Below are 27715 nucleotides of genomic sequence, written 5' to 3'. Positions count from 1 at the left end.
ACGAGGCTTGCGTCTAAGCCTGAGTTCAGTTCCATTCAAAACACTCCCAAATCAGAAATACTATTTTTTTATTGAATGGTGTGCATAAACATTACACTCCATAGATAGCAAAAATATCTTTTTATTTATAATTTACATTTCCACAGATGAGGGGAAAAAATCATACAATTTCTTCTTACATATACAGTCTATTCCTGTTAAATTGGTACGCCAACTACAGAACTTCCACACAATAGACACCTGATACTGTGCAGGCAATAAGAAATTCAAATACAAAAATGTATTTATTAACCCAATAAGCAACTGAGGCCCTGCCCCAGGAGAACACTTTATTCATATAAAAATTCTTTGCCTTCTAGTCAGCTAGGACACAGGTAAGCTCGTCTCTGTAATTAAAAAAAAAATCAAATTTGTTTAAACCGACTCAACCTTTTCAGGTTCTGTTTTAATTTCGGCAGGTGTCAATGTGCTTCCAGCCATACATTCGTCAAGCTTTTCCTCTGGCTCTTCCTTGACTTTAGGACTGTTACAGGAGTCCTGAACCTCTTGCTTGACAATATTCAACATCATATTTAGTGGGTTTTCTACGGGTGTCTTGCTAGGAGAGGGCGTCGAATCAAACGAGGAAGTCTGTAAGCAAAAAAAAAAGTAATACCACATTTGGAGTTTTTCATCACTGCTCAAACATTTCATTGGCGGCTTTCCCAACATGACTGAAGTTAAAGGCAGGTATCAAATGTTGCTTTCGCAACATGTACGTCACCCGGGATGGTCCAAATTATGTCTGGTGATAGAATCATAGAGTTGGAATGGGCCATACAGGCCATCGAGTCCAACCCCCTGCTTAATGCAGGATCAGCCTACAGCATTCCTGACAAATGCTTGTCCAGCCTCTGCTTAAAGTCTGCCAGTGAGGGGGAGCTCACCAACTCCCTAGGAAGCTGATTCCACTGTTGAACAACTCTTACTGTAAAATAAAAAAATTCCTAGTATCCAGCTGGTACCTTTCCAACCGCAATTTCAACCCGTTATCGCAAGCCCTATCCTCTGCTGCCAACAGGAACAGCTCCCTGCCCTCCTCTAAGTGACAGCCCTTCAAATACTTCAAGAGAGCAATCATGTCCCCCCTCAACCTCCTTTCTCTAGACTGAACATTCCACCGTCCCTCAGTCTTTCCTGGTAGGGCTTGGTCTCCAGGCCCCGGATCATCCTCCTCGATCTCCTCCGCACCCGCTCCATTCAGTCCACATCCTTTTTGAAGTGAGGCCTCCAGAATAGCACACAATTCTCCAGGTGCGGCCTGACCAATGCAGTGTACAGCAGAATGATGACATCTTGCCTACTGAACTACTTTTTGTCTTGTTGGCATTCTGCAAATCCTGACTTTCTTTCATTTCTTTAAAAAGCTTTCCAGCCTCTGCCTTCTTTCTTGTTTGAAAAAATATCTATGGGATCTCAAACCATTAAAAAACCCACCAAACCTGTTTTAGCAGACAACACAGCAGTATCTTGAAGAGGCGGCTCATTCTTTTCCACATTTAAGGGCAAGTTTTAGAAGAACAGAGACCGCTTCCCATCCTCTTACATGAATTACTTGGTGTGCTCTATTTTAACCTGCAGACTTCAGCGCTTGTGGATTTGGTCCACACAATGAACTCTGCATTCCAATGAGGGAAGCAGCAAATTAGTGTTTTTAGAGGCTTGACAATGAGGATAAACTTACATTTTGATAATCTTCGTAACATGATGGATGGTAGATCTGTGGAAAGAAAAGAAAACCAAGCTTAAGTGTCTGCGTTACTTAAAAAGGTACACACAACCATACTTCAAAGCAATTTCTATTTTCACAGAATCCCAACTGTTGCTAGAAGCTTTGTACAAGACTGTTTACATACAAACTGTATTAAGTCATTTCTTTTGTTAAGATTCATACGGCACTTTGCTGTAGTTATTTTGATATCCGACACAAAACGCTATTGTTTGTTGAAAACTTGGTATAAACTTGATTATGCATGATATACTTATAGTAGCACGCTTGTTTAATTGGTAAGGCCAATTGGCCCACGCACTTCACTACATGGTTTGTTTCACAATCATTACTTTTTTTGTTTTCAGAAGCTTTTTTACAGCCTACTTTTGATTTCTGCTAACCCAAAGTCCTCTTTTGGCCCGTATTTCAAACGTGCTGCTGGGCAGGACCTAACTTTAGTCTATGGCAAATTAATTTTATTTTAATTTATTTAAAACATTTTGCTAGGCAGAGGATCCAGAAAACCTCCCCTAAGATACATGATTGGTTGTCAAAGATAAAAGAGGTATATATTTTAGTGAAGCTAACCGCTTACCAAAAAAATAATGATATTAATAGTGTAGGCCTGTTATGGACAAGAACCATTCAAAGAATGGAAATGTCCATTTTATAATAAGATATAGTTTCAGTAAAGCGAGAAGGGGCTACGGATGCAGGGTTGTAAAGTATTTTATGTGACTTTATGTGATTATGTGACTATTTGTTTTTAGTTTATATATTTACTGTTGACTGTCCATTTTTATTAATAAAATTAAAACTAAAACATTTATTGGCCGCCTTTCCCCCCTGTGGAACTCAAGGTGGCTTACAATGTAAATAAAACGATTATAAAAAACACAATAAAAACAATATGAATGAAAAAACGATTATAGAAACACGTAAAAGGTCACAGTGAAAAACCGCCAATTAGAGCTGCCGATAAACAAAAACTAGGTTAGTCAAATGCAGTCTTCAACTGAAGATCCAACAGTGAGGGGGCCAGGTACATTTCCCTGGGGAAGTTGTTCCTTAATCATGGGGCTGTCACCAAAAAGGCCCTCTTTCATGTGGCCACCAGAAAAGCCTTTCTGATTGGTGGGACAGTCCGGCAGGCTTCTCCCTGTGATCTCAATTCCCGGGCAGGAACGTCTGGAAGACGGACCTTGAAATGCCTCGGGCCTAAACCATGTAGGGCTTTAAAGGACAAAGCCTACACACCTTGAATTGTGCTCGGGAGCAGATCAGTAGACTGTGTAAATGCTGTACTACCAGGGCCATAAACATTTGGCCACCAAAAGGAACGATTTTCCTCCCCAACATAACATCCAAGATGAGATCAGTAAGACGATTACTGAAAAAGCAGTCAATGAAGCCCCCTCCACCCCACTGGCATACAAAACCTGCTCACGCTACCTTTTCATCTACTCTAATGGCATTTTTTAAGTGCCACTCTTCTTCTTCCTCGTCCCAATATTGTTCAAATTGCTCCTGGCAAATTTCACAGCTCTGGAAGAAATAAAAAACACACAGAAAAGCAAGTTAATGGCCCTTTCTGCATTCACAGCATACTGTGCGAGGTTCTCGATCATTAAAGAAGCCGTGTTTAGTCAGACCGAGAACAACCGGGCAAATACGCTCTATAATTAAAGCAGGTGAGCAATTACAAGAGGAGGTAGTTCACAGCCACACCCAAAATGACTGGATGCACAAGATACAATTCAGCTCAAAGGGCATCAGACTTTAAAGTTAAAGGTAGTCCTCTGTGCAAGCACCAGGTCATTGCTGACCCACGGGGTGAAGTCACATCCCGACATTTACTGGGCGCACTATGTTTATGGTGGTTTGACGTTGCCTTCCCCAGTCGTCTACACTTTGCCCCCAGCAAGATGGGTCCTCATTTGACTGACCTCGGAAGGATAGAAGGCTGAGTTGACCTTGAGCCGGCTGCCTGAAACCTACTTCCGTTGGGATCAAACTCAGGTCATGAGCAAAGCTTGGACTGCAGTACTGCAGTTACCACTTTGCACCACGAGGCTCCTAATCAGGCATTAGTGTTTCAAAATTACGTTAAGATCAGCGTCCAGCATTTGTTGCTCCCCCACCCTCCTCTGAGGAGCTCAGGGTGACGGGTCAGAGGCATTTTGTCCCTCCCCTTCCTTTAATCCTCACAACATCCAAGTGAGGTAGGGCAGGTTGAGAGAGAGACCGGCCCAAGGCCACCCAGTCTACTTCACAGAAAAGAGGAGAGCACCAACATACTGTATACGTCCTCTATTCAATTTTAAAATTGCAAATTAAGAAGAGCACATGAAGCTGCCTCATACTGAATCAGACCCTTGGTCCATTGAAGTCAGTATTGTGTACTCAGACTGGCAGCGGCTCTCCAGGGTCTCAGGCAGGGTTCTGTCACATCACCTACTTGCCTAGTCCCTTTAACTGAAGATGCCAGGGATTGAACCTGGGACCTTCTGCATGCCAAGCAGATGCTCTACCACTGAGCCACAGCCCCTCACACACTGGTATTATCACCAATATATGATGCACGTGGACTATTCTGTTAACATGCAAGACTGCTTAGGTTTTTATTAAGTAACTTTAATGTCCTGTGACTGTGCCCTTAATTACAGCACGTGCAGCATTCCTGAATATAGATTTCATTTCTCACGGAAGACACCAAAGAAAGGGCAAACAGCATTCATGTCAACATGGATTTCTTTTCCAGGAAGATTTCCTTAAATCTGTACGGTGAGGTTCACATTTCGCCTACAGAACTTGCTTTTACTTACAATCCTTGTCGTACAAAAAGCAAAGTTGTGTGATCAAGTTAGTCTGTACTTCATCCCCCCCACCACCAATTCACAATATCATTTAGATATGGGGGAAATACAAATAAATAACAGACAGCAGCAAAACTAGGGAATTCTGCGCAGCTATTCTCCCAAAAATAAGTCACCCAGCCTCATTTACCTCATCTACTCCAGCAGGGCCAGCTGGGACACTCTGAAACTCTTTTTCCTTAGCAGCTTCTTGTGTTTTTAACACAACTTCTTCATGGACTTTTTCAAAGAACTGGCTCTTTGCACGCTCCTCTAAATCAGCTATTTCTTCAAACTCTATCCAGTCCTGAAGAGAAATAACAAAGCGGATGGTGAAACTTAGTTCTGGTTTGTTCTGGCTTTGCCTTTGACACAGCAGGAGATTTCACAATACGGCTCTGACCTAACTTTTGACACGGTTTCTTTCTGGAGCGAAAACAGACACAGCTTCTTTTTAGAGCAAAACATTACTTTGCTGCTTCTTCCATGGGTGATAACTGACGCTCTGTAGGTTCTGCCCAAATAAAAAGTGTACTTTAGTAATCCAGTGTGGTGCTAAATAAATCCCAAATTAAAGGCACAGGTATTTAAAAGGAGGGGTTGGCATACAGCATGCCACCACAGCCAAGAAAAAAATCTAGCCTTTGTGTATTTCCGTTGGGCAGCAAAGATAACAGAAAGATTTAATTTCTCTGCATATCACACCTAATGCCAATCACGCCTGCTAATGTCATTTATTTGCTTTTGACATACACTGCCATCGTGTGTCTAATTCACTCATCTCAAGTGTCAAATTCACTCATCTATCCTTGACTCACATTCTGTCTCTGAAAAAGTGAGCTGTGGCTCATGAAAGCTTGCATCCTGCCAGAAATTTTGTTAGTCTTTAAGGTGCTGCTGGACTCTTCCTCTTTTATACTGCTACTGACAGACTAACATGGCTACTTATCAAGGAAGATTTAAAAAATACTAATTTTGTCACTTTCAGCCTATGTGCTGAAATTCAATTTCCCTTCAATGCATCCGGGAATTTAAAAAAACTTTAACACTATTAGAGTACACAATGCTATTTACAAACATCATAGAGATGGGAAATATGACCACAGAGTGGTGACTCCATTAAGGCTGAGGAACAGGTGGAGGACTGAGTTTGTATAGGATTGAAAGCCAGATTTTAATCAAGTTTTTTCTCCACATCAGAGTCCACCACTCCAAATAACCGCTCTTAACCACTACACCACGCTGGCATAACCAACTCATGGTGAGCCCATCTGTGGGATGAGCAGAGGCAGTTTGCCATTGCATTCCTTTGCATAGTAACTCCAATCTCCTCTGGCGGTCTCCCATCCAGGTAGAGGTTTTTAAGCAGAGGCTAGATGGCCAACTGACAGCAATGCTGATTCTGTGAACTTAGGCAGATCACGAGAGGGAGGGCAGGATGGGATGCGACAGCGCTTGGTTCCCGTGGCCCTTTGAGACATGCCCAGGGTCATGCCGATTGCCAGTTTGGGGTCAAGAAGGAATTTTCCTCCAGGCCAAATTGGCCAGGGATCCTGGAGGGTTTTTTGTTGTTGTTGTTATCTTCTGGGTATGGAGTAGGGGTCACTGGGGGTGTGGGGGAGAGGTAGTTGTGAATGTCCTGCATTGTGCAGGAGGTTGGACAAGATGACCTTGGAGGGCCATTCCAACTCTATGATTCTACTAACTGTGTTCAAACCTCCTTGGCACCCAAGCCCTGATCAACTCAGGCCAAGCTAGGCTTTCCAGACTACTAATACTATTTACTACTGCTTTCATTTCTTATTAGAACCACAAGCTTCTTAAGCTTACACATTCGTATTTTGGCTCTTACCAACAGCAAATATTCTAAAATAGAGCAACAGGAAGAGGCAGCTTCACACACGCCAGGACTAGCTGTGACCGTCAGAGGGCAGTACTGTGTTAATGCAACGTTGACAAAACAATGTAACTCCCAGACTAGTTTAGGCAGGCAGGATTTAGCCCAGAAAAACAATTATACTTTCAGTCAAAGAGGCAGAAATCAGCAACAATCCAAGAAAGAGGTTAGAGGCAAAAATCTGCTGGTGATTTGAGGGCATTCCTATAGTCATTAGTACAAAACTCCCCTTCCAGAAGAAACTTTATAAGCTTTCACGGGGGCTCAGAATTTTCAGCATACTTAAATTTCTGAAGGTCTACAAAAGGCTACACTTGAAGCGCAAACTACCTTCACGTTTTGTTTTTAATTTACTATCATCCGCCACAATGCCCTGAAATTAAGTCTCTATGCCCAGCCCATACAGAGCCAGCCCTTACCGTTAAACTATAGTACCATCTTCTGTGAGTGACTTTCCTGCTGACGTCTTTTTCTGTGCGGTTCTGGCGATAGTGCCAGTCCAAGTGGTCGGCGTACACGTCCGTCTGCGACGTCGTGAATCTCATCCCACAAGAATAACACTGGATGCCAGTGTACAGCCGGTTGATAACGCTATCGTAACGTCTGCAAGCAAGACAGAAACCTCTTAGCAGTTGCCGGGGGGCTGCTTTTAGGGAACCGGGGGGGGGGGGAGGGAGGCAAACTTTACAAATTTGGACAACGTAAAAAAAAAAAGCAAGGCGAAGCTTGTTTTCAAATTGGAAGGTGTCTAAAAGGACTCTGGTGAGTTTCTCAATGGCGTAATTCACTCACAAATGCTCTGCAGGAATAGAGGCAATGAAGCAAAGCAGCATATATAAACCATGGCCAGGTACAGGGAACCCAGAAGCAGCTATGTTTCCTTATGAAGGCCCTCACTATTCTTTGCATCTAGACCAGGAATGTCAAATCCAATTGTTATGAGAGCCGGATATGACATAAATGTCACTTGGTCGTGCCAGGCCTCGCCAGCCCAGATCGGGTCTGGGGTGTGTGTGTGGCTGCCTCAGCTGACCCACAGGCCGGATAAGAGCTCTCAAGGGGCCGGCTCCAGCCTGTGGGCCATAATACCCCTGATCTAGATCAAAGGAGTCAATTTTAAACCTGCCATTTGTTAGCATGTAACTCAATAAAATACCCTATTCTAAATGCCAGGGTAGTATTTAAATCCTCAGTAACAACATGAAAACCGTCTGGCTTTGCCCTCGCTTGCTCTTAAAAGAGGAGCTTTTCCTGACCTTTCGCGTCAGATCCAAAGACAATGAAACTGACTACTTGTTAACATGCTGTGACTAGCTTTTGCGATTACCCCTTCACTGATATACATACTGTTTCAGTTCTTCTATTACAAAATTAGTAAGGTCAGGGACATCCTGATCTTCACTCTGGTCTAGGTCCTCCTCCTCTTCCTCCGGTGTGGGCTGGGTGGAAACTTCACTGGCTTCTAAACAAACAGGAGATGTTGTCAGTGTTAAGAAGGAACATCAGCTTCTAGAACTGTGATACTGTAAAACAGCCATATCTAGGATATTGTCAGGTTTCAGCAAGCCTACGGCGTCTCAGGCAACAGAACTCAAATCCAGACGGAGCAGTGATTCAGAGAGTTTATTCATGAGGTAGTAGTTTCAGCAAGACGGAGAAGGTTAGAATACAGAGCATTGGGACATTGCTATATTTATAGAACGGATACAATGGATGAGATTGAGTTACAGGAATACAAAGGAAACAATGAGATTTCTTTCTCCCGGTAACGACTTCAGCAAACCAAGTACTGGGTACTTAAGGGCGATCAGAGAAGGGGCTGGTGGGGTTCCTGGCATTGTGAGCGAGGCCCGGTATCAGATGAAAGATTTACACGGGCGGGTCTCCATACAATTGTAGATCTCTGACCGGAGCTTGTGGCTCGTGTGCAAAACAGGAGGGGAGGGGGAGTGCACGGAAGGATCCATATTGTTTACAGAGGAACCATCCTGTTTGGCCCATGCTGTCAGAAACCCTATCTGACAGATATGATGCTACATCTCTGACCTAGCAATTTTTGCAAAAAGAGTCAGGGTTACTTTTCTTTCTTTTCTTAAAAAAACCCCTTGCTTACCACAAACAGGCATTTTAAAAATCCTTTTAAAACCTCTAGTTTATATATCTCATTGATCCTCCGCCTTTCTCCCCAGTGGGGAGCCAAAGAGGCTCACAACATTTCCCCCTTTCTCTATTTTATTCACAGCAATCCTGAAAGAAAGGTGGGCTAGGCTGAGGATGTGTGACTGGCCCAAGGTCACCCAGAGACTTTCCATGGCAGAGTAAAGAGCAGAACCAGATCTTAAGTCTAACCATTCTAGCATTTTTTGCCTGTTGGGCTGGGGGGAAAAGCAAATGATAGAAGATATTTCCCATTCTGCTTTATACACAGAGAAAAGACAAGGATCTATTTCCACATTCTACCCGTTTCTGCCCAGCAAAAAAGAAAGCCAATGGTTCTTTACTGCAAATTTTAAACAGTGCCCACCATTATAAAACATTTAGGACATCCTATCTTGCACGTTTAACATTGTTGAGGGTTCAGCACAAATATCACAAGGGTGAAAATTATACTTACGGGCTGAAGTGGAATCAGGTTGCAATACTTTGAGGATTCCTGTTAAAAGTAGCTTTGAGTACAATTCATTTACATCAAGCTGTCCAAGGTGATTATCGGTGTAGGAAACTGGGGCATTCCCTAGAAAGTGATGAACATTTCATTCCATACTTAGTACCTTCTCCTGGAAAGTGCAACGCAACATCCTTCCATAGTTCACAATAGTTAAGGCTTAATTGATCATATGGTTACCCCACAACCATTTGTTCCCCAGCATTGCTTTAAAAGCAGTCACTCACTTCTATCCCCTTTCTACATCTCTGCACTATTTCCCAAGTCATGCCATTGGATTTCAATGGAAAAGATGCACACAACTAATTCCATGCGTCCAAGAGAGAGCTGAACACACATGAACACATGAAGCTGCCTTACACTGAAGCTGCCTTACACTTCGTCCATCAAAGTCAGAAACTTGGTTCCCCAGAAGCTTCAAAAACAAGTCACTCACTTCTATCCCCTTTCTACATCTTTGCGCTATTTCCCAAGTCACGCCACTGGATTTCAATGGAAAAGATACACACAACTAATTCCATGCGTCCAAAGGAGAGTTGAATACGCATGAAAACATGAAGCTGCCTTACACTGAATCAGACCCTTGGTCCATCAAAGTCGATATTGTCTACTCAGACCGGCAGTGGCACTCCAGGGTCTTAGGCAGATATCTTTCACATCACCTACTTGCCTAGTCCCTTTAACTGGAGATGCCAGGGATTGAACCTGGGACCTTCTGCACGCCAAGCAGATGCTCTACCCCTGAGCCACAGCCCCTCTGCCTGAGACCCTGGAGAGTCACTGCTGGTCTGAGTAGACAGTACTGACTTTGGTGGACCAAGGGTCTGATTCAGTATAAGGCAGCTTCATGTGTTCATATGTTCTCCCTTTCTTCCCTCCCCAATTCAACTATTTTCCCCCTCCGTGTGTTCATTTCTTCTCCTATCTCCTTTCAACCCCAGTCTGGTTTGTCCCACTTCTACAGCAGCGGTCCCACAAACTATTTTCCCATCCCAAAGGGAAAGCCGCCAGTCTTGCTGCTACCAGAAGCCCCTGCCCAAACACTCACCCCTACCCCAGGCATGCCAAAAAAGGTTACAGAGAACAGTGGCTTTGGAAAGTTTGCCTTTGGACACTAGGCCCTCATGCCTTATCCCTCCCCCCCAAAAAAAACGTCCTCCTGTGTGGCACAAAGAGGGGTTGTTGTTTTTAGAATCACAAATTAAAAAACTCAACAGGTCCAACACAGAGCAATGCCAAAGTCTTCTGGATTGTGGCCAGGGCAGTGAATGTGAGCTCTGAATTTCATGGACCTCTTTCCCACTTAGCCCCAGAGCCACCCATAAAGCAAGACTGGCATACCAGCTTGGCCCAAATGCTCTGTTCACAAGTGACCGAAGCCGAGGCATGGCAGACATAGAGACCCCAGCTGCTGAATGTGCTTGGGAATGGAAAGTGCAAATGTGAACAGAACGCTCCAAACAAAGGCCTCTGATGAAGAAGAGTTGGTTTTTATATGCCGACTTTCTCTCCTACTTAAGGAAGAATCAAACCGGCTTAGTCACCTTCCCTTCCCCTCCCCACAACAGACACCCTGTGAGGGCTGAGAGAGATGTGACTAGTCCAGGCCACCCTGCTGGCTTCATGTGGAGGACTGGGGAAACCAACCCGGTTCACCAGATTAGTGTCCGCCATTCATGTGGAGGGGTGGGGAATCAAACCCGGTTCTCCAGATCAGAGTCCACCACTCCAAACCACTGTTCTTAACCACTACACCATGCTGGCTTACAGAAACTGGCTTTCACAAAGACAACAAAAGCTTCAGATGCTTACCTGCTTGAGTCTGGACAAAGGTACCAGGATTTTGAACATGAACTGGTAAGAGTGGCTGCCCTTGACTGAAAGGTACAGGCTGAGTAGATCCTATTGACATAACAGGAATCTGATGGGAGGGGGAAAAATGCTTTTAAGTCTAACCGTTCAGCTATCTTACTACTTAATTCCAAAACAATGAACGGAATTTATTTTGCACCTGGCTATAAACCCAGCAGCAACGAAGCCATTTACAGAAGTGCAGCGTTGTATCAACGAAACCCCACAGCAAAAAATTAAAATGTTAAACGTCAATATTAAAGTCAAACTAAAACAAATTGATTTCTGGAACAAATTATATCATCCAGAATTGCTGAACACCAAGATGAACTCTTAAGTTTGCTTTCAAGAAGCACCTGTATTGAAAATGTGAGCACTATTAACTGAATTTTCCTTATACTGACAAAATTACAATCACTTATTGTTATACTTCACTCAGCCTACGATGGAAGGATTATACTGGTTTAGCTGATTCTATCATGATTTCACAATGAAACCAAATACAAAGATACCAGTATATTGGGACGCACAACATACATTTAGTTTTGTTAAATATTTCTTCAAACATGAGAATTCTGTTACGTTCCCTTAAAATCAGTCATTGGGCTGGATCCTTCAGAAAGCTTCTGGCACCATAGTTCTCAGGGGAAAGGATCCAAACCTTTATGTGCCTATAAATGCAAAGATTTTCTAAATTTCTGTGGATCAAGAATAAATCTAGCTCACAAACAGAGCTAGCCATCTTCATAGCACCAACCTGACTGCCTGAAATCCTTTGACTTGCTTCAATCTAGTGACAAGAAAATTTAAATTACTTTTAGCATGCAAAAAAGATTTCCCTGCTACCAAGAGTTCAGAAAAGCAGATCTGAATATTATTCAAGCAAAGTGAAATTCTATTTAACCCTTACTTGCTGCTGAACATTTCCCGCCATGTTACTGAAGTTTCCAAATTGAGGTCCCTGAAGATTCTTGTCATCATAATAATGCCCAGGGGCCCTGTTAAGTGCATTAGGAAAGGTCTGTGCGGTGGAAACGGGTGGCCCGCTGAAGTTTGGTCCTTGAGGAGAATCGAACATCTGCTCTGGTCTTTGAAACTGCATTCCTTGCGCTGGCCCATTGTAAGGCTGGTTGGGAGGCTCGTTGTATGGTCCAGTTTGTCCGTAAGGTGGAGTTTCATGTCTTGAGGCCGGGAGACTGGCTACATTTTCCATTCTTGGACCTTGACCAAGAGGGATATCAAATCGTGCTGCTGGCTGGTGCTGAGGGTCTTCAAACCTCTGAGGTATCGGTGTATCGAATCTTGGCTGCACTGGCTGACCGGGTGGACCGTCAAACCGAGATGGAGTCTGCTGATTAGGCCCCATTTCAAACCTCGGACCAGGCTGTACGTGCAATCCATCCAGCCTTTGCAAAAGGGACGGCTGACCATCAAATCTGGACTGACAGGCATCGAACCTGGGGCCGGCTTGGTTGATGGGTCCTTCGAACCGAAGTCCACCCCCAGACTGGACCGCGGGCCCCTCAAATCTAGGGCCCATCCCTGGCTGTCCGTGTGACCCCCCAGGCTGTCCATGAGGCCCCTCGAACCTAGGCCCGACGCCGGGCTGGCCGTGCGGCCCCTCGAATCTAAGACCGCCTGTTGGCTGACCAGGTGGGCCCAAAGGCTGAGCATGTGGCGCTTCAAACCGCAAATTACCTGCGGGCTGACCGTGGGGCCCCACAGGCTGTAGATGTGGCCCTTCGAACCGTAGCCCAGCCCCCGGTTGACCATGAGGCCCTACAGGTTGACTGTGAGGGCCATCAAATCTCAGTCCGGCTCCGGGGGGACCGTGAGGCCTCACAGAATGGTCGTGGGGCCCTTCAAATCTCATTCCACTCGACGGCTGGCCATGGGCCCCCTCAAACCTCATCCCGCCTGACGGCTGGCCGTGAGGCCCTTCGAACCTCATCCCGCCTGAGGTCTGATCAAGGGGCCCTTCGAACCTCATCCCAGAGGATGGCTGAATATGCGGTCCCTCAAACCTCATCCCTGTAGAGGGCTGGCCATGAGGTGTTTCAAATCTCAACCCGCCTGGCGGCTGGCCGTGAGGCCCCTCAAACCTCATGCCACCCATCGCTTGACCTGTGGGTGCCTCAAACCTCAACGTCCCTGCTGGCTGCCCCATAGGGCTTTCAAAACGTATAGCAGACCCGGCCCCAACTTGCCCAGAGGGCCCCTCGAACCTCAGAGGACCACCACCCATCTGCCCTGGGGGTCCATCAAACATCAGAGAGCCCTTTCCTCCTGACTGCCCTGGGGGGCTGTCGAATTGAGACGTAGGCTGGCCTAGGGTCCCTTCAAACCTTAAATTGCTCTGTGCTGGTGGTCCTTCAATTCTAGAATTTGTATTAGCGGGCCCATCAAAATGGCTCGCTTGTCCCTCTCCGCCAGGCCTTGCAGTGGGATGCCTCGGAGAGCCCTCAAAATGAGACCTCTCCTCCATTAGTGCGCCGAATCTTGGCTTTCCATCGATGACCCCAAAGCGTGATCCTGAACTCTCCGTAAAGTGTTTCTCTGTCTCTTCGAATCTTGGTCGCTTGTACTGGTCGCTAAAGGGAGACCTCTGCTCTTCTCGAACACCTTGAAAAGAGAAAAGCATTGTTATGGGCTAAGATAGGATTGGTGACAACTTTTCCTATTACATAAAGAAAAGGTTCCAAGATAAAGATATCTATATATCTATTTCTATCTCTATATATATATCTTTAAAAGGGAATCTCCACATTAAGAAGCAGCATGGTACTAAGTACAAGTTACAGGGGATCAACAACGAAAGGCTGTTGGCTGCTTCTTCTGCATTCTTGACTTCTAGAGACATCTGGTAAGCCACTGTAGGAAACAGGATGCTAGTCTAGATCAGGGCTTCTTAAACTTTTTCCACTTGCGACCCCTTTTTGCCCGCGAAATTGTTACGCGACCCTGGGTATATAGGTATATAAAATAGGTACACAAATCAAACATTTACTGATAATAAATCATAAAGAAATTCATTTTTAAAAAATTCTTTGGTATATGTCTAATTTTACCATTTACTGTTGCCAAATTTTTCGTGACCCCCACATTGTTATGCGACCCCATATGGGATCGCGACCCACAGTTTGAGAAGCTTTGGTCTAGATCAGCGATTCCTTAACTGTGCTCCACAGAGCACTTGGTGCTCCGTAGAGATTGGAAAAATAAATAAAATGTGACAAGATCTCAAAATTGTGAATTTTTGCAGGCATGAACTGTGTGTAGGTAATTACTGAATAGAAATTATTTAGCTCCTGCAGTGTGCTGTGAAGCAGTAACTATAAAGGACTAGTCAAGTGTTTATTGTGCCAAACTCAAAAGTTTGCCGTCTGTTGTCCATCATATCGGCCCTTTCAGGTGCTAGGTGAAAATTAGTGCTCTGTGATGAATTTCTCTCCTGAAAAGTGTTCCATGACTCAAAACATTTGGGAACTGCTGGTCTAGATGGACTAACTCCTCCAAAATCTATGGATTCTCCATGAGTTTACACCCCCCCCGCCCATTGCCTTGTACCTTTTGAAGAGGTGGACTCATCGTGTCTTCTCCGACCATCGTGTGTTGAATTATCCGAGAATGGTCTACTGCCACCTACAGGGGAATGCCGCCTCGATCGTTCGCTAAACTGCTTGCTTTTCGTTTGTTCGCATTCCAGCCCGGAAAGCAACGTATCGCTCAAGTGATACTCTAAAAGTTCATCAGGATCCAAGTTGAGCCTCGGAAACGAATGCTGAACCTGTGTCCTTTTTAGCTTAGCTTTATGTTCGTGGTATATTAAATCGGCATCAGACAACAGGGGCTTCTTCTTCAAAACGCCTTTTTCCGCTGAGGGACTATCCCACACATTACATCGATGTTTGCCTTCCTGATACTGGAAGAGCTGGCGAATCTGGTGAACCAAACTAAGGAACTCATCTTGTGTTATTTCCCCAGATGACAGGCGTTCATTTGCCTGTGGGGGAAGGGGGGAGGGAAAAAGGAAAATTGTAACATTCTGCGAGTTTCATATACGCATATGTCTGTATCTACATTTTAAAAAAAATCAAGGAAATATTTAATGTACTACCTTCTTAATTAAATCTCTCTTGTTTGCCACAGTCAGTTCTTTGGGAATCTGCAAGTTGGCATCCACGCTTAATCGATGTTGTTGCTTGGGCGTGCGGGGTGAGGTCGACCCTTTGCTACTCGCCCAGGAGTCCCTGTGCCTTGGGTGAGGTGATTTACAAGCTCCCTGATGGTCTTCAGCAGATGGAGGACTAAAAGCGATAAAGGAAACAAACATCTTATCGTCCACAGAGCTAATGCCCTTACGCACAATGCAAGTGAAAATAAGTATGTCACTTTCTCTGATCGAGGTACCGGGTTGGATCCAGACAAGCTTTTTTGGCTTGGAAGTTCTTCCCCTTACAACAGCCCCTCCCCCAACACGGCTGTTGTCCAGGCAGGTCCCATCATTCCTAGAATGGATCCTTTCGTGTGGTTAAAGGAGTCCCTTTCCTCTCTTTTCCACCAATGGAAAAGCTGATTGGGTCCAACCAGTTGTTTCTTCAGCGTAAGTAGAAGAGTTGGTTTTTACATGCCGACTTTCTCTACCCCTTAAGGAGGAATCAAACAGGCTTACAATCCCCTTATCTTCCCCACAACAGACCCCCTGTGAGGTAGGTGGGGCTGACAGAGCTCTAAGAGAGCTGTGGCTAGCCCAAGGTCGCCCCTCTGGCTTCATGTGGACGAACAGGGAAACCAACCCGGTTCACCAGATTAGAGTCCACCGCTCCAAACCACTGCTCTTAACCACTACACCATGCTGGCTCTAGCAAAGCTAGATCTGCATTTTTCATCAGGTCACAAATCCCAACTTACCTTTTATTTTCCTCCCAACCAGACTTCCACCTTTTGCTTGACTTGGAACCTTGCCAGTTTTCCATGTTTTCTTTGGGTTCCGAACTCGCTCTTGAAGAGTGCTGATTCATCCCTTCCGGTGGCCGGTCTTCGTGCACTTTCTTTGGCCTCCTGGAATCCCTCATTTCCTGCTTGAAGCTCCTCTTATTAGAGCCCCTTTCATCCCGGGAACCTTGCCCAAAATCTTCTGGATGGGACTGCTTGGGCCCCAACTGCCGAGGTTTCCCAATTTTTAGTCCTGAAGGAGAAAGGCTCCTCAGTCTCCGTTTGGGTGATCTCCTATCTCTTCGCTTTGGAGAATGGGAAGACGGTGAGCGAGACCGAGGAGAACGTGACCTTTTCCTAGTACTTGCCCTTCCTAGTTTTCCACCCTGTTTTTCTGACTCTTCCACACTGGTGTCCTGCTTTTGGACAACACCATTAATAATTTTACTTCTGCCGCCAACAGATCGATACTCTTCTTTATCTTTTCTCTCCATGCTTCTTCTCTTTTCTTTTATATCATCTTCTTTACTATCAGGCTTGTCCAGAAGATGTTTTTTTAACCGCGGGTCTCTTTTGCTCATCTCAGACGCTCTTGTATTCTCACACTCTTGGTTTCTGGTATCTTTAGGGTGAAGAAGCTTGTTTTGCAAGGGAGATGGAAATTTCGATTTCAATTTTGCATCTAACTGATCAAACTCCTTCTTCTGCATTTTGTCACCCTGCTTGAGCTTTTCTTGCTTTGATACGTTATGCTTCTCAGCCTGCAGAATTTTACCTGACTTGTCAAGCTGATTGGCTGGATTCATTGCAAAATCCTTCCTATGACTCTGATCTTTAGAATGAGGAGGATGTTGGCTCATTCTGTTAAGACGAGGGTCTCTGTTGGCCATTTTGACATCTTGAAGTGGAGACAGGCGGTTTTTCTCCGGTGGCAGACAAGCCGGATGGAGAGGTTTGACTGGCATGTGAGGTGGCTGTGGAGCATGCGGTTTCAAAGGTGGCTGGACTGAACCCATACTGGGTGTATTTTGCTGGACATTAAGAGAAACTGCCTAGAAAGTTTCAAGAACAAACAGGAAATATTTAGAACAGAAGCATTCCAAATATCATCATGTTCATGTGCAATATATGTAAAAAAACCTAAACGGCACAAGACAATGTCTCGTATAGTAACTCAAATAGGCATTAACATAAGGAGATTTCCAGGGTTGTAATTCCCAAGTTCTACAAAACTGATGTTACTAAGCCATCTAACTTACTTCTGGACAAATCTCAGTTGTTAGCATTCCTCTGCAATACTTATGTCTGTGAATGTCTAAAATGCTATTTTCACCACCAAGTCCTGAGAGATGTAATATGTATTTCCAAAGGCATGTTGTTCTTTATGTTTTTAAATCTTTATTGGTGGGGCTAATAACCCAACACCGTTACAATAGACTTCGCAAGACCGACTTTATTTAAAACTAATAAATAACTGGAATGAAAACTTCTAAATGAGGCAGCCTGCAAGAGCCGCTACAGAAAAGCACAAAACGCAACAATACACAAAGGCATTCAGTTCTGGATGAAAGTAAAACCAAGAACATTCCTACAGTGCTTTCCATGACTGCTGGTCTATACATTAAACTTCCCCAAGGGTGTGAATACACTATAGGAAGTCTAATCCCAACCCATACCTTATTAAATTACAATTTGTGAGCCACACCAATCATGTTTGCTGGCAAGGCTGGAGAAACTGGACGTGACGGCAAGCAGCGGGCTGAAGTACATGATGCAGCTGGGATGGAAACTTGCTACACTGACAATGGTCATGTTCACATGGAAGGGTCAACTGTGTGTTTGCCGATACGCTGAAGGCGCCGCACAAGAAACCATTCACGTTTTTAAACTTTCTGACTTTGCATTAATGGCTAGATTAACTCACTTGTAAAAAGTGAACTCAGTGGACGAATTCATGATAAAATGGCAACCTTTATATTATCATTACTCACGTGCCATGAATATTTATTATAAACAAAGAGTTTAGAGAATTATTTTAGAAACTAAACAAATGCTTATAATAATGTTTATATGTTTACGACGACTGATGTCATTTTGCTCCGACAATAGTTTAGACTGTGTAATGGTTGGAAGAAACAGATTTGATCCTTTTCCTTTTATTCCTTTTTACTTTTTGTATCCCTTTATAAAAACAGTAAAATATGTTGTTTTTTAAAGGAAACCATTCACATTTCGATCTCACTGTACTGCAGTTATCCTGCTGATTCCCTTGGCAAGAAAAACTATACCAACTGCAATAGTCCTGCAACTCAAAGGTCAACTGGAATGAATGGACCACTGCGGGTCTACCAAGAGATCTTAGGATAGATGCCACAGATCCATTCCACTAACTTTGGCAGTTGTCTGGTGTGAGGAACCTTCTATTGACACCAAAAAAGGAGCCAGCTAGCAGAACATATCCATGGGATCCAACCACTCATTTGATTGGGGTGGGCGGGGAAATTGATCCTGACAACCACAGCCACATCTATCCTACTTACCAGTTGTGCTTTAGTCTGCTCTAACTCCAGTTCTAATTTTTTCTGCTGAAGTTCTAACAACTGCTTTTGCTTTGCCAGTAGCTGTTGTCTTATTAGCTGCTCTTGCGTCAAATTCTTTTGTATTTCAGGAACAATCGGAGTAGAGGAGATAACAGGAGGGCAGACTGTAGAACTAGGTGCAGGGGGTTCCTCAGGCTACCAAGAAAACGGCAAAGAACATGACTCTTAGGCGTGAGAGGCAACATGCGTTAATTCAAATCTACACTGTTTCCCCTGTCAATTTAAAATGTTTTAATCACTTTGCATTTAACTAGAATTTAGAAGCCACACAGGTTTCAGACATTTATACGTGAGCAACGAATATTCTTCTCCGGGCTTCTCCCTCATTTACCATGTTAGGGCTGCAAACTTTCAGAACTTCATCAGACCCGTCCACCTTTTTCGTCGAACTCCAACGGTCAGACATACTATAAGAGCACTACTGTTTAAAGAATCACACAACAGTTATGGCAACTTACCGATTTATTTAAAAACTTAGGATTCACATGGATGCTAGAAGTATTCACATTAGGGGGCAGCGGCTTAATTGGCCAAGCAGGATCTATCGAATTCACCCGGACATCGAGGGCATAGAGTTTCTTCAAAGGGAAAATTTCATCCCACGTAGAACGCAACTTAAATAAACTTTTCCTAGTATTTTCATCCACCTAAGAACAACAGAACAATTCTATGGCTTGTCAAGTTATTAGAAAACAGTTGTTATGCTTCTTAGCACAAGTTCACAGATGCACCTGCTCACCATGTATGTACTGGAGTAAACAGAACTGTCCCTATGCAAGTGAACAAAGGATCATGGTCTGTATCGCGTAGCCATGAATATATTAAAACCTCTTATTTGGCCTTCCACTGCAGGAATTATTAGCAATATATTAATTGCGTAAATGTACATCCTGCCTTGTAGTCTGTTAAGACCCCTCAAGGCAATTCACACAGGAAGATTAAAATCACAACGCTGATACTTTACACCTAGTATTCCTTGAAGAGATAGAGACAATCCAGATGACTCAAACTGATACACACGTATAAAATTGCATTAACTGCAATCCTGTGCACATCTATGAACCTTCCTCTGAAGGATCAGGTTCAAACTGTCTTATCAGCTGCGGATCAAAGTTCTTTTGTCTCTGCTACCAACAGAGCCAATCAGTCATGTATGGTAGGAAGATACAACCTATTTGGATTGTAGATCACATTGCAGAGAGATTTGTCTCAAATGGCATTTATTGTCAGCCGCCTTGAACCAACAGGAAAGGCAGGATATGTTTTAATAAATGAAATAAAAATTAAACAAAAATGTAAAATAACATGAGAGGTGGAGATTTGATTGCTTTGACGTATGAGTGATTCACCACAAAAACAGACCCTGAAAGATTCTAATTACTTTCTCTTCATGCAAGTCTGCTGAAAAACTCCACACAGTACAAAAGAGCAGAGTCCAGAAGCATCTTAAAGACTAACAAAATTTCTGGCAGGGCATGAGCTTTCGTGAGTCACACGGTATCTGAAGAAGTGAGCTGTGACTCACGAAAGCTCACACCCTACCAGAAATAAGGTGCTACTGGACTCTTGCTCTTTTCTACTGCTACAGACAAACATGGCTGCCCCATCGTGATCTTCCTCCACACAGACACTTCTTGTGCTAGAAATGCCATGTACGATCAAGCGGCTCTGATTGAAAAAAGAAACGTGAAAAGGCCAGAGTACCAAACTGAAAAGGCTGTGTGATATCAGAGACAAAGGGGCCCACATCAAAATAGATTTCCAGACCATTGCTGAGTCAGTTTAAATAACTAACATTTACAGCCTTCTGAAAGGAAGAATTCCCATAAGTGGGCATTAACCAAATTACTGTCTAAATCAAAATGAATAGAAGACTATGCTAACGTCCATTTAAAAATTCTTCTGTAAGGCTAAAAAAAAAAATTCGTTATTCATGAAAGAAGCCCCAGAGTGAACTAGTTACATTTTTTTAAGCCACAAAAAGCATTCACAACCAAGAAGAAGCACACTGTAATTAATGGTAAAATTAAAAGGGCAAACATTCATTCAGTTCTTCCCTCATTCTGGATCTTAAATCTTTCTCACAGCAAACATTTTTACATAAACGCTATTCTGAGTATCAGCCATGCATGAACAAATGAAGTCTGGACATAGGTTGTACTGTATTCCTTCCTTACACTGTAGTGCCCAAGAAAGCCCAAGACTGATTGCCAAGTATTTATTTACACAGGACTAAATTTGAAAACATTTCTGAAAGCTTGTCTGTATATACCTTTTCAAACACATTTACAAATGTCGCAACTAGGTTTTTAGGAAACGCAGAAAGATACTCTCTTCCAACATTCTTGACAATGGAGTCCATTAGGTACATAACAGGAAGTTTCTCATTAGAAGGTGCCTGGAGTGATAAGAAGAAAACTGAGACATTTAGTTATACAACATTTTGATCTTTTTTTTTTTTTTGAAAAACAAAATTGGCATTATTGTTCCCTCAAAGCACCAGACCTTTTACTTTGTACCAATTACGAACCAAGTGATGTTGCATATAATCTACTTGGAACAGCTGCCTAGTTAAATACCATTTGTTAAGCTACGTTGGGCAGATTGTGTCGTCTTTAAAGCAAAGGGGACATTTGTGTGTTTGCCATGGCAATCAGAATTGGCCCATGGCATGACTTTAACCGCTGGGTGTATACAACACAGCAGTTTGTACCTCTGTTACTACAGCCCACTTCAAACGATCCCCATGCTAGTTTCTACTGGTACCTTTAGAAGATGGGACATGAATCAATACATGGTCCCTCAAAAAAGCGTGCTTTTTACAAACGGGGGGTGGGGGGTGGGGAGGACTGCAGCAGAAAAAACACCAGTCTTTGGAGTGACCCACATTTGCAATCCAAACCAATGGGTATGCATATCTTAGGCCAGTTGAAGCAATCCCACTCATTTTTCAAAGCTGCGGGTTAGGGTACACAGCTGGATTAAAAAAAGGATAAATCCACAGTGGAATTATGGTGTTGAGCATACAGGATCAACTGGAATCAAGGACTGACAGGGGAGACAGCCTTCGGAGTCTGGGCACCCCTCAATGTCCAAGGAACAAGTCGGAACCTTTCTCAAACACAAGAGGCACCGAGGTCGTGCAGCGCATAGCGTGTCGTCGAGACTGAACTTCCAAAGAAAATGGAAGCCTTCTTAGTTCTGGTCCAAATGAATCCGTACCAGGAAGGGGTAGGAAGTTTCCAAAAAGCATCGGTGTGTAATGATTTGCTGGGAAGGAGCATTAAATTATGCTAACACAGGCTGCGTATTCGCTGTCCTTTCCCCACAGGATTAAAAAAATTCCCATTTACCACCCAGCAATCCTAAAAGATCTAGTAGGCACATGTATTTTTACATCTGGCAGCCAACAGGGTCCGCAAACCATTGTCAAAACCCACTGTCCAGACAAACGAGGAATTGCTCTTTATTGTCTTTAATTTCTTCCCCGCTAAATAGCGTAAATAAGTTATGAATTAAATTTACCAATGGTAGTCAGGCAACACAAGAATTCTAGTGTTGGTACACCCAAACCATTCCCAAATGTGTGAAGGGGTGGGGGGAAATGGAAGGGCTTCACACAGAACGTTCAAACCATATTAGTAGACGGTTGTTTTAAATTTTATTTGAGAGGAGAACTATACCAAGGCTTCAACCAGATGGGGTTTTCATCAGATGGCATATTAGGAAAACTTAATGAAGTATACCTCCATATTAAATAAAGGCCACAAACTGATACATAGGTCATGTACAGGAAGTTATTAACTACCTAATAGTTTGGGAATGAAAACAATTAGATTAGATACCAGTTGATAGTATGCACTGTCAGGATCCAATTTTAGTTGTTATACTAGGGGCTGGGAAGGATTGAGGCACTTTTAACACTATTTATTGAGCGCCCTTGCTTTTAAGCTCCAAATGTGATAGTTCTGACATACAAGGACGGCTGTCACAGAAACACAGCTGACTCAAAAAGATCTTATTCCCAAAAGATAAGCATGTGCTATTTTTCTTTTAATTTATTAAGCAGCAAAACTGCTAGCGCAAGGGTTAGTGCCCCCATAATACTCTCAGGACTGTGGAAAGTGCACGTGAGACAATAAGGAAGCAAGTCTATCACAAACTTGGGTTTTAGAGATGAAGGCACAAACCCCATTTTTTAAGTAGTTAAAACGTTTTGACTGCCATGTTTAAGAACCAGATCTTTAGACTGCCGGTATTTAAGTCTCCATGTAAAGTTTTTGTTAGCGATCTCTTCCATTAGTCTCAAAAAGGAAACACTGGAATTACTGAGGACTGTCTCCTCCAAATCAAGGTAAACCATCATTGGACTACCCCAAGCAGGTGTGGAAGGTGGGAAGGGAATACAAACCACCAAGAAACGGAAGGCAATTAACCTCAAGGGCAATTTGCAGGGAAAACATATTTGGATTTCTTTATAGAATGCCTGCTGCACTCCTTCAAATGCCACCCGAACAAATGTTTAAAATGTGTGGGTCCATGGTTTTCCGGTTATACTTCCCCAAAAGATCTGAACCTCCAACATAACTCTTTAGTTGTAACCACAGGCCACAGAATAATTAACACTCTGGAAACAGAATCTGCACTACACCCGGTAAATAAAAAGACAAATACATATTTCACACATTTTATTTACAGTTTTTAGAATACCAGTCACACATTTCAAAATCATTTATTAAAAATGTAATCAAACCACTGTGTTACACTAAAAAATAAACTCTTCAGACAACACTCTCGAGTGGTTTTTCAGAGAACTCAAGACTCATGTTGTTTCATCCCCACCACTAATGACAACTAGGCAAATCCAATTAGAGGTACAGGTTTTAGATATCTTTAAATACACTTGTGGGGAAATTATGCCACCTCCCATCTAACCAATAGCTTAACAATGTTGGGAGCTAGGATGTTGTGCAGGCAGTAACAGAAAGACTGAAAACAACTTTAAAATGAGGAGGGAAAGTACCTGGTGAATGTGCTGAGGTTAACCACCCTGTACTATAAGCAGCTTTCCCCCTCCCACAATTAAATTTTATCATCATTTCAAATCCCAGATTGGCAAAACAAAAAACCCAGCAACCTGGAGATGTGAGGGAGGAGGAGAAGAAAAGAGACTGAACTGCTATGTTTGACTGGGAGAGGAAACCCCTTTTGATATTCTAATGAGAGAAGGATCAGAAACCCTTGGGCATAAAAGGTGTAATAAAATCTGAAACATGTGCAGCTAGCTGACATGTCAGCAAACACACTGCTCGGGCCTCGCCTACTCTTCCTTTTTTTTCTCTTTTTTTTTGCGTCATGTGCCTCTCAGGCGCCATGTTGGGATCCCACAGGCTGCCGACACAGCTCTTCCCAGCAGCGTGGATCGTTTCTTTCCCCTGCCTTTAACCGAATGGGCTGTTCTGGCCAGTCTACCATGCACACACGCACCCTTCTCATCTGGCACACCTCCATCGTATTACTCAGAACAGAGTGGCCTCCCACCTTAAAGACCCTGCTGAGTCAAACTGAGAGGGGAGGGGGAAATTCTACTCTCAACACTACATAAAATGCCTTCCGATACCTCTTGAGACTACACTACCCTTCTTAGATTACACGACCTGGAGCAATCCCGTACACAAGCCTACTTCTCTCCTGTCGCGTGGCATCTTTTCAAAACCTCTCCCCCCATGTCATACTTAAAAGTATCAGTACAAGATTTGTGAATGCTATCAGATGCTACAGCTAATTAAAATAAGAGTTCCAGGATTAACGCTCAGAAAAACTACAGTGGCGAGGCAGATCTGCTGCTCGACAGCCGCTGCCAGGCCGCCATGTTGTGTGCCTCATTTCTGCAGGCTGGAAAAAAGCCATCTCCATTTCCTGATATGTATTTGGAAGGGGAGACAGCTTCCCTCCACCCTTCAAATTTACCATGTTTCTCTGGAGCTTTTGCTTCCGGGTAAGGTTGCCGTGAAACGACATCTCCCTCCCCCACCCCCAATCTGTTTTTACTTTGCTTTAACCGCTGGATGAATTTACTCTTACATCTTGTCATCTGCCCTTTTCATTTAAGTGTCACTGTCATTATCCCTTCTGTAAACAGGGTTCTCTCGCTTTAAAAAGCCTCTTCCTGTTCCTAACCTACCCTGTTCCTCTCTCTTGCCACCTGTCCTAACCTTCGTCTCTGCCACAACTCCCTTCCATATCCAAGTATCCAAACTAGGGGATTTCCAATCTTAAAACACCCAGATCCCCCAAAGCCTCTTGGTTCCCCACAAAAAAAGGACTCATACTAGTCATTATTTCCACTGGGGCCCAGTTCTAGACTCCCCAGTTCCGCACCCTTTCCCTGCTCCCTTCTACTCTTCAATTCCCTCCCCCCACATCAATTCCCTCCCCCCCACACACACCCAGGGGTCAGACTATAGCCCTCTCTAGCTACAATCTATCCCCCAACCCATACCCCATAGTTCTACCTGAATTTTTTTTAAATTTAAACTTGCCCTGATGTTGGTGGAACAGTTTGGGGGGGGGGGGTAAAAATTCCCCAGCCTGACTTTTTGAACGTTTCACGATTCCCAATATGGCAAACATTTAACTACCTTCGAAGGCTTTTACTTTCTTATTCCTAATGCAAGCTCACTCTAAGGGCACCTACAGGAGGTGGGGGGGGGCAAAAAAAGAGTCAAACTAAAGGCTGATACCCATGCCCTTTCCCCCCAACCCAAACACTCTTAGGGTCCCTCTCTCCTTAACTGCCCAGGGCCCCAACCACCCATCTCTCCACACCCGGCCTCACCCAATCCCCTTGTCAACCTCCTCTCCCCACACCTCCAGACACGCCTGAGCCCCCACCCTTAAAAAAAAAACACCTAAAGACCCCCTCCCCCCGAAAAAAAATACCTCACAGCCATATGCCTGTGCTTAAGTACCCATGTCTGATACGCACGCCCTGCATTTCCAAGGTAAAACCGCACAGATGCGTGTCCAGAATACATGGATATGAGTCATGGGGCACTTTCCCACATGCTGAATAATCCACACATGGATGCGAGTCCAGAACGCACAGACGCGTGTCCAAAAACACATGGATGTGAGTCATGGGGCACTTTCCCACATGCTGAATAATCCATTTTCAACCCACTTCGACCATCGTTTGCAACTGGATTTGGTCATTTCGCACCGTAAAGCCCAGATGCAAAGTGCACTGGCAGCGGATCGGAAGCGGATTATTCAGCACAGTGGGAAAGTGCCCCAGAACGCACAGACGCGTGTCCAAAAACGCATAAATGCGAGCCCAGAACGCATAGATGCGTGTCCAAAACACATGGATGCGAGTCCAGAACGCATAGATGTGTGTCTGAAACACATAAATGCGAGCCCAGAATGCATAGACGCGTGTCCAAAACACATAAATGCGAGCCCAGAACGCATAGATGCGTGTCCGAAACACATGGATGCGAGCCCAGAACGCATAGATGCGTGTCCAAAACACATAAATGCGAGTCCAGAACGCACAGACGCGTGTCCCAAAAACGCACAGATGCGCACGCGCGCCCCCACCTGTTGTTCCAGGCCCGGCAGCGGCGTGCGCAAAGACACGTGTCCGCGGGGCACGATCTCACACCCACTCGTGTACGTGTCGGCCAACCCCCTCTGTTTCCCTCTCCACTCCCTGCCTGTGACTAAATAGGGGCGGAGGGGGGGGGCGCTCCTAAAAGGAAGGGAAGGGGGACAGGGGCGGGTGGGGGGGGCGAGGGTGGGGGGGGTCTTAAGAGAGGGCGTATTTCGGCGTAGAGCGTATAAAAACCTTGGCGATTTGCGCCTCGATGAGCGAGACGATGTCCTTGGCGAAGGGCACGTTCTCCTCGGCCAGGATGGTCAGCATGTTGATGTGGGGCTTGCTGTTGAAGGTCAGGTCCTCGAGCGACGACTGGTAGTCGCGGCAGGCGTCCTCGCCGCCGACCCCGCCGCCCCCGCCGCCGCCTTCGCTGCCGCTCGAGCTGCTGCTGCTGCCGCCGCCCGACATGCTGCTCGCTCGCTCCCCTCCCCCCCCGCGGGGCTGACAGGCCGCGGAGAGAGAAGAGAAGGCCGAGGCCTACCGGCCGCCCCCCCCTGCCGAAGCCTCCCGCGCCGGCTCTCGTCGCCCCCGCCGCCGCCGCTCCCGCCGAGACGCTCTTAGACCATCGTCCGCGCCGTCGCCGCCGTCGTTTTCCTCGCCGGGCCGCCGCCGCCGCCTCGCCCGGCCGCCTCCTCCTCCTCCTCCTCCGTTTCCTCACGAGCGCACGCACAAAATGGCGGCGGCTGCGGCAGGCGGGCGAGCGCCTCTTCCCCCTCCCCCTCCTCCTTCCTCCGGCCGTTGCGTCATGCGAAATGGCTCCGGGGAGACGCCGGGGAGGAGGGGGCGGGCTCTCGGGACGCGCCTTTTGTTCGCTGGCCGCCGCGCCATTGGCCGCCTCGGCGCCGCGCGCCGATTGGCAGCTCCGCCCGGCCTATCCCGCTCGCCCCCCGCCTCCTCCTCTTCACCGTCACCCCCGCCTCTTCCAGCGCCTTTATTGCCCTGCGCTTAGCGACGGTTGGCGGACGAGGCTTTGGGGTTCGCTACCGCCGCGCCATTGGCCGCCTCTGCCCCGACGCCGCGCGCCGATTGGGCCGCCTGGCCTGGCCTATCCTATCCCCTCCCCCCTGTCACTTTCGATCAAGCACCGCCTCTTCCAGCGCCTTTATTGCCCTGCGCTCAGCGACGGTTGGTGGACGAGGCTTTGGGTTCGCTACCGCCGCGCCATTGGCCGCCTCTGCCCCGACGCCGCGCGCCGATTGGGCCACACTGCCTGGCCTATTCCCTCCCCTCCCCCCTGTTACTTTCGATCAAGCACCGCCTCTTTCAACGCCTTTATTGCCCTGCGCTCAGCGACGGTCGGGAGACCAGGCTTTTTGATTCGTTGCCGCCTCTCAGTCCCGCCCTTTTTTTTTTTTAATCTCTGGGACAATTGATTGGGCTTTCTGTACCTAGATCCCGCCTCCTTTTTTTTCATCGTCCAGTAGCGTGATGTTAGGATGGCTCCTTCTCTTCCCTTTTCATCCCCCTCCCCCACCCCGTTCGCTAGAGGCTCCCAAACGGCT

The 27715-nt window shown here is 45.2% G+C and overlaps 1 protein-coding gene across 1 annotated transcript; it reads right to left on the bottom strand.

Annotated features, from left to right (window-relative positions):
* Positions 1-389: 389 nt before the first annotated feature.
* Positions 390-26621, bottom strand: PCF11 (PCF11 cleavage and polyadenylation factor subunit). The gene is made up of 16 exons (XM_056858841.1): positions 26403-26621; positions 20826-20951; positions 19012-19200; positions 18494-18688; positions 15930-17005; positions 15136-15325; positions 14586-15021; positions 11929-13640; positions 10980-11088; positions 9117-9236; positions 7850-7964; positions 6922-7105; positions 4757-4912; positions 3203-3295; positions 1724-1759; positions 390-630 (listed from the first exon to the last, which is right to left on the bottom strand). Exons 1-16 carry the CDS (start codon positions 26619-26621, stop codon positions 415-417), a joined length of 5172 nt encoding a protein of 1723 aa, XP_056714819.1. The 3' UTR covers positions 390-414.
* Positions 26622-27715: the final 1094 nt, after the last annotated feature.

Source organism: Euleptes europaea, chromosome 12 (assembly GCF_029931775.1).
Source record: "Euleptes europaea isolate rEulEur1 chromosome 12, rEulEur1.hap1, whole genome shotgun sequence".
NCBI lineage: Eukaryota > Metazoa > Chordata > Lepidosauria > Squamata > Sphaerodactylidae > Euleptes > Euleptes europaea.
The sequence above is the reverse complement of the archived record's forward strand: the minus strand, read 5'-3'. Positions and strand labels throughout refer to the sequence as shown.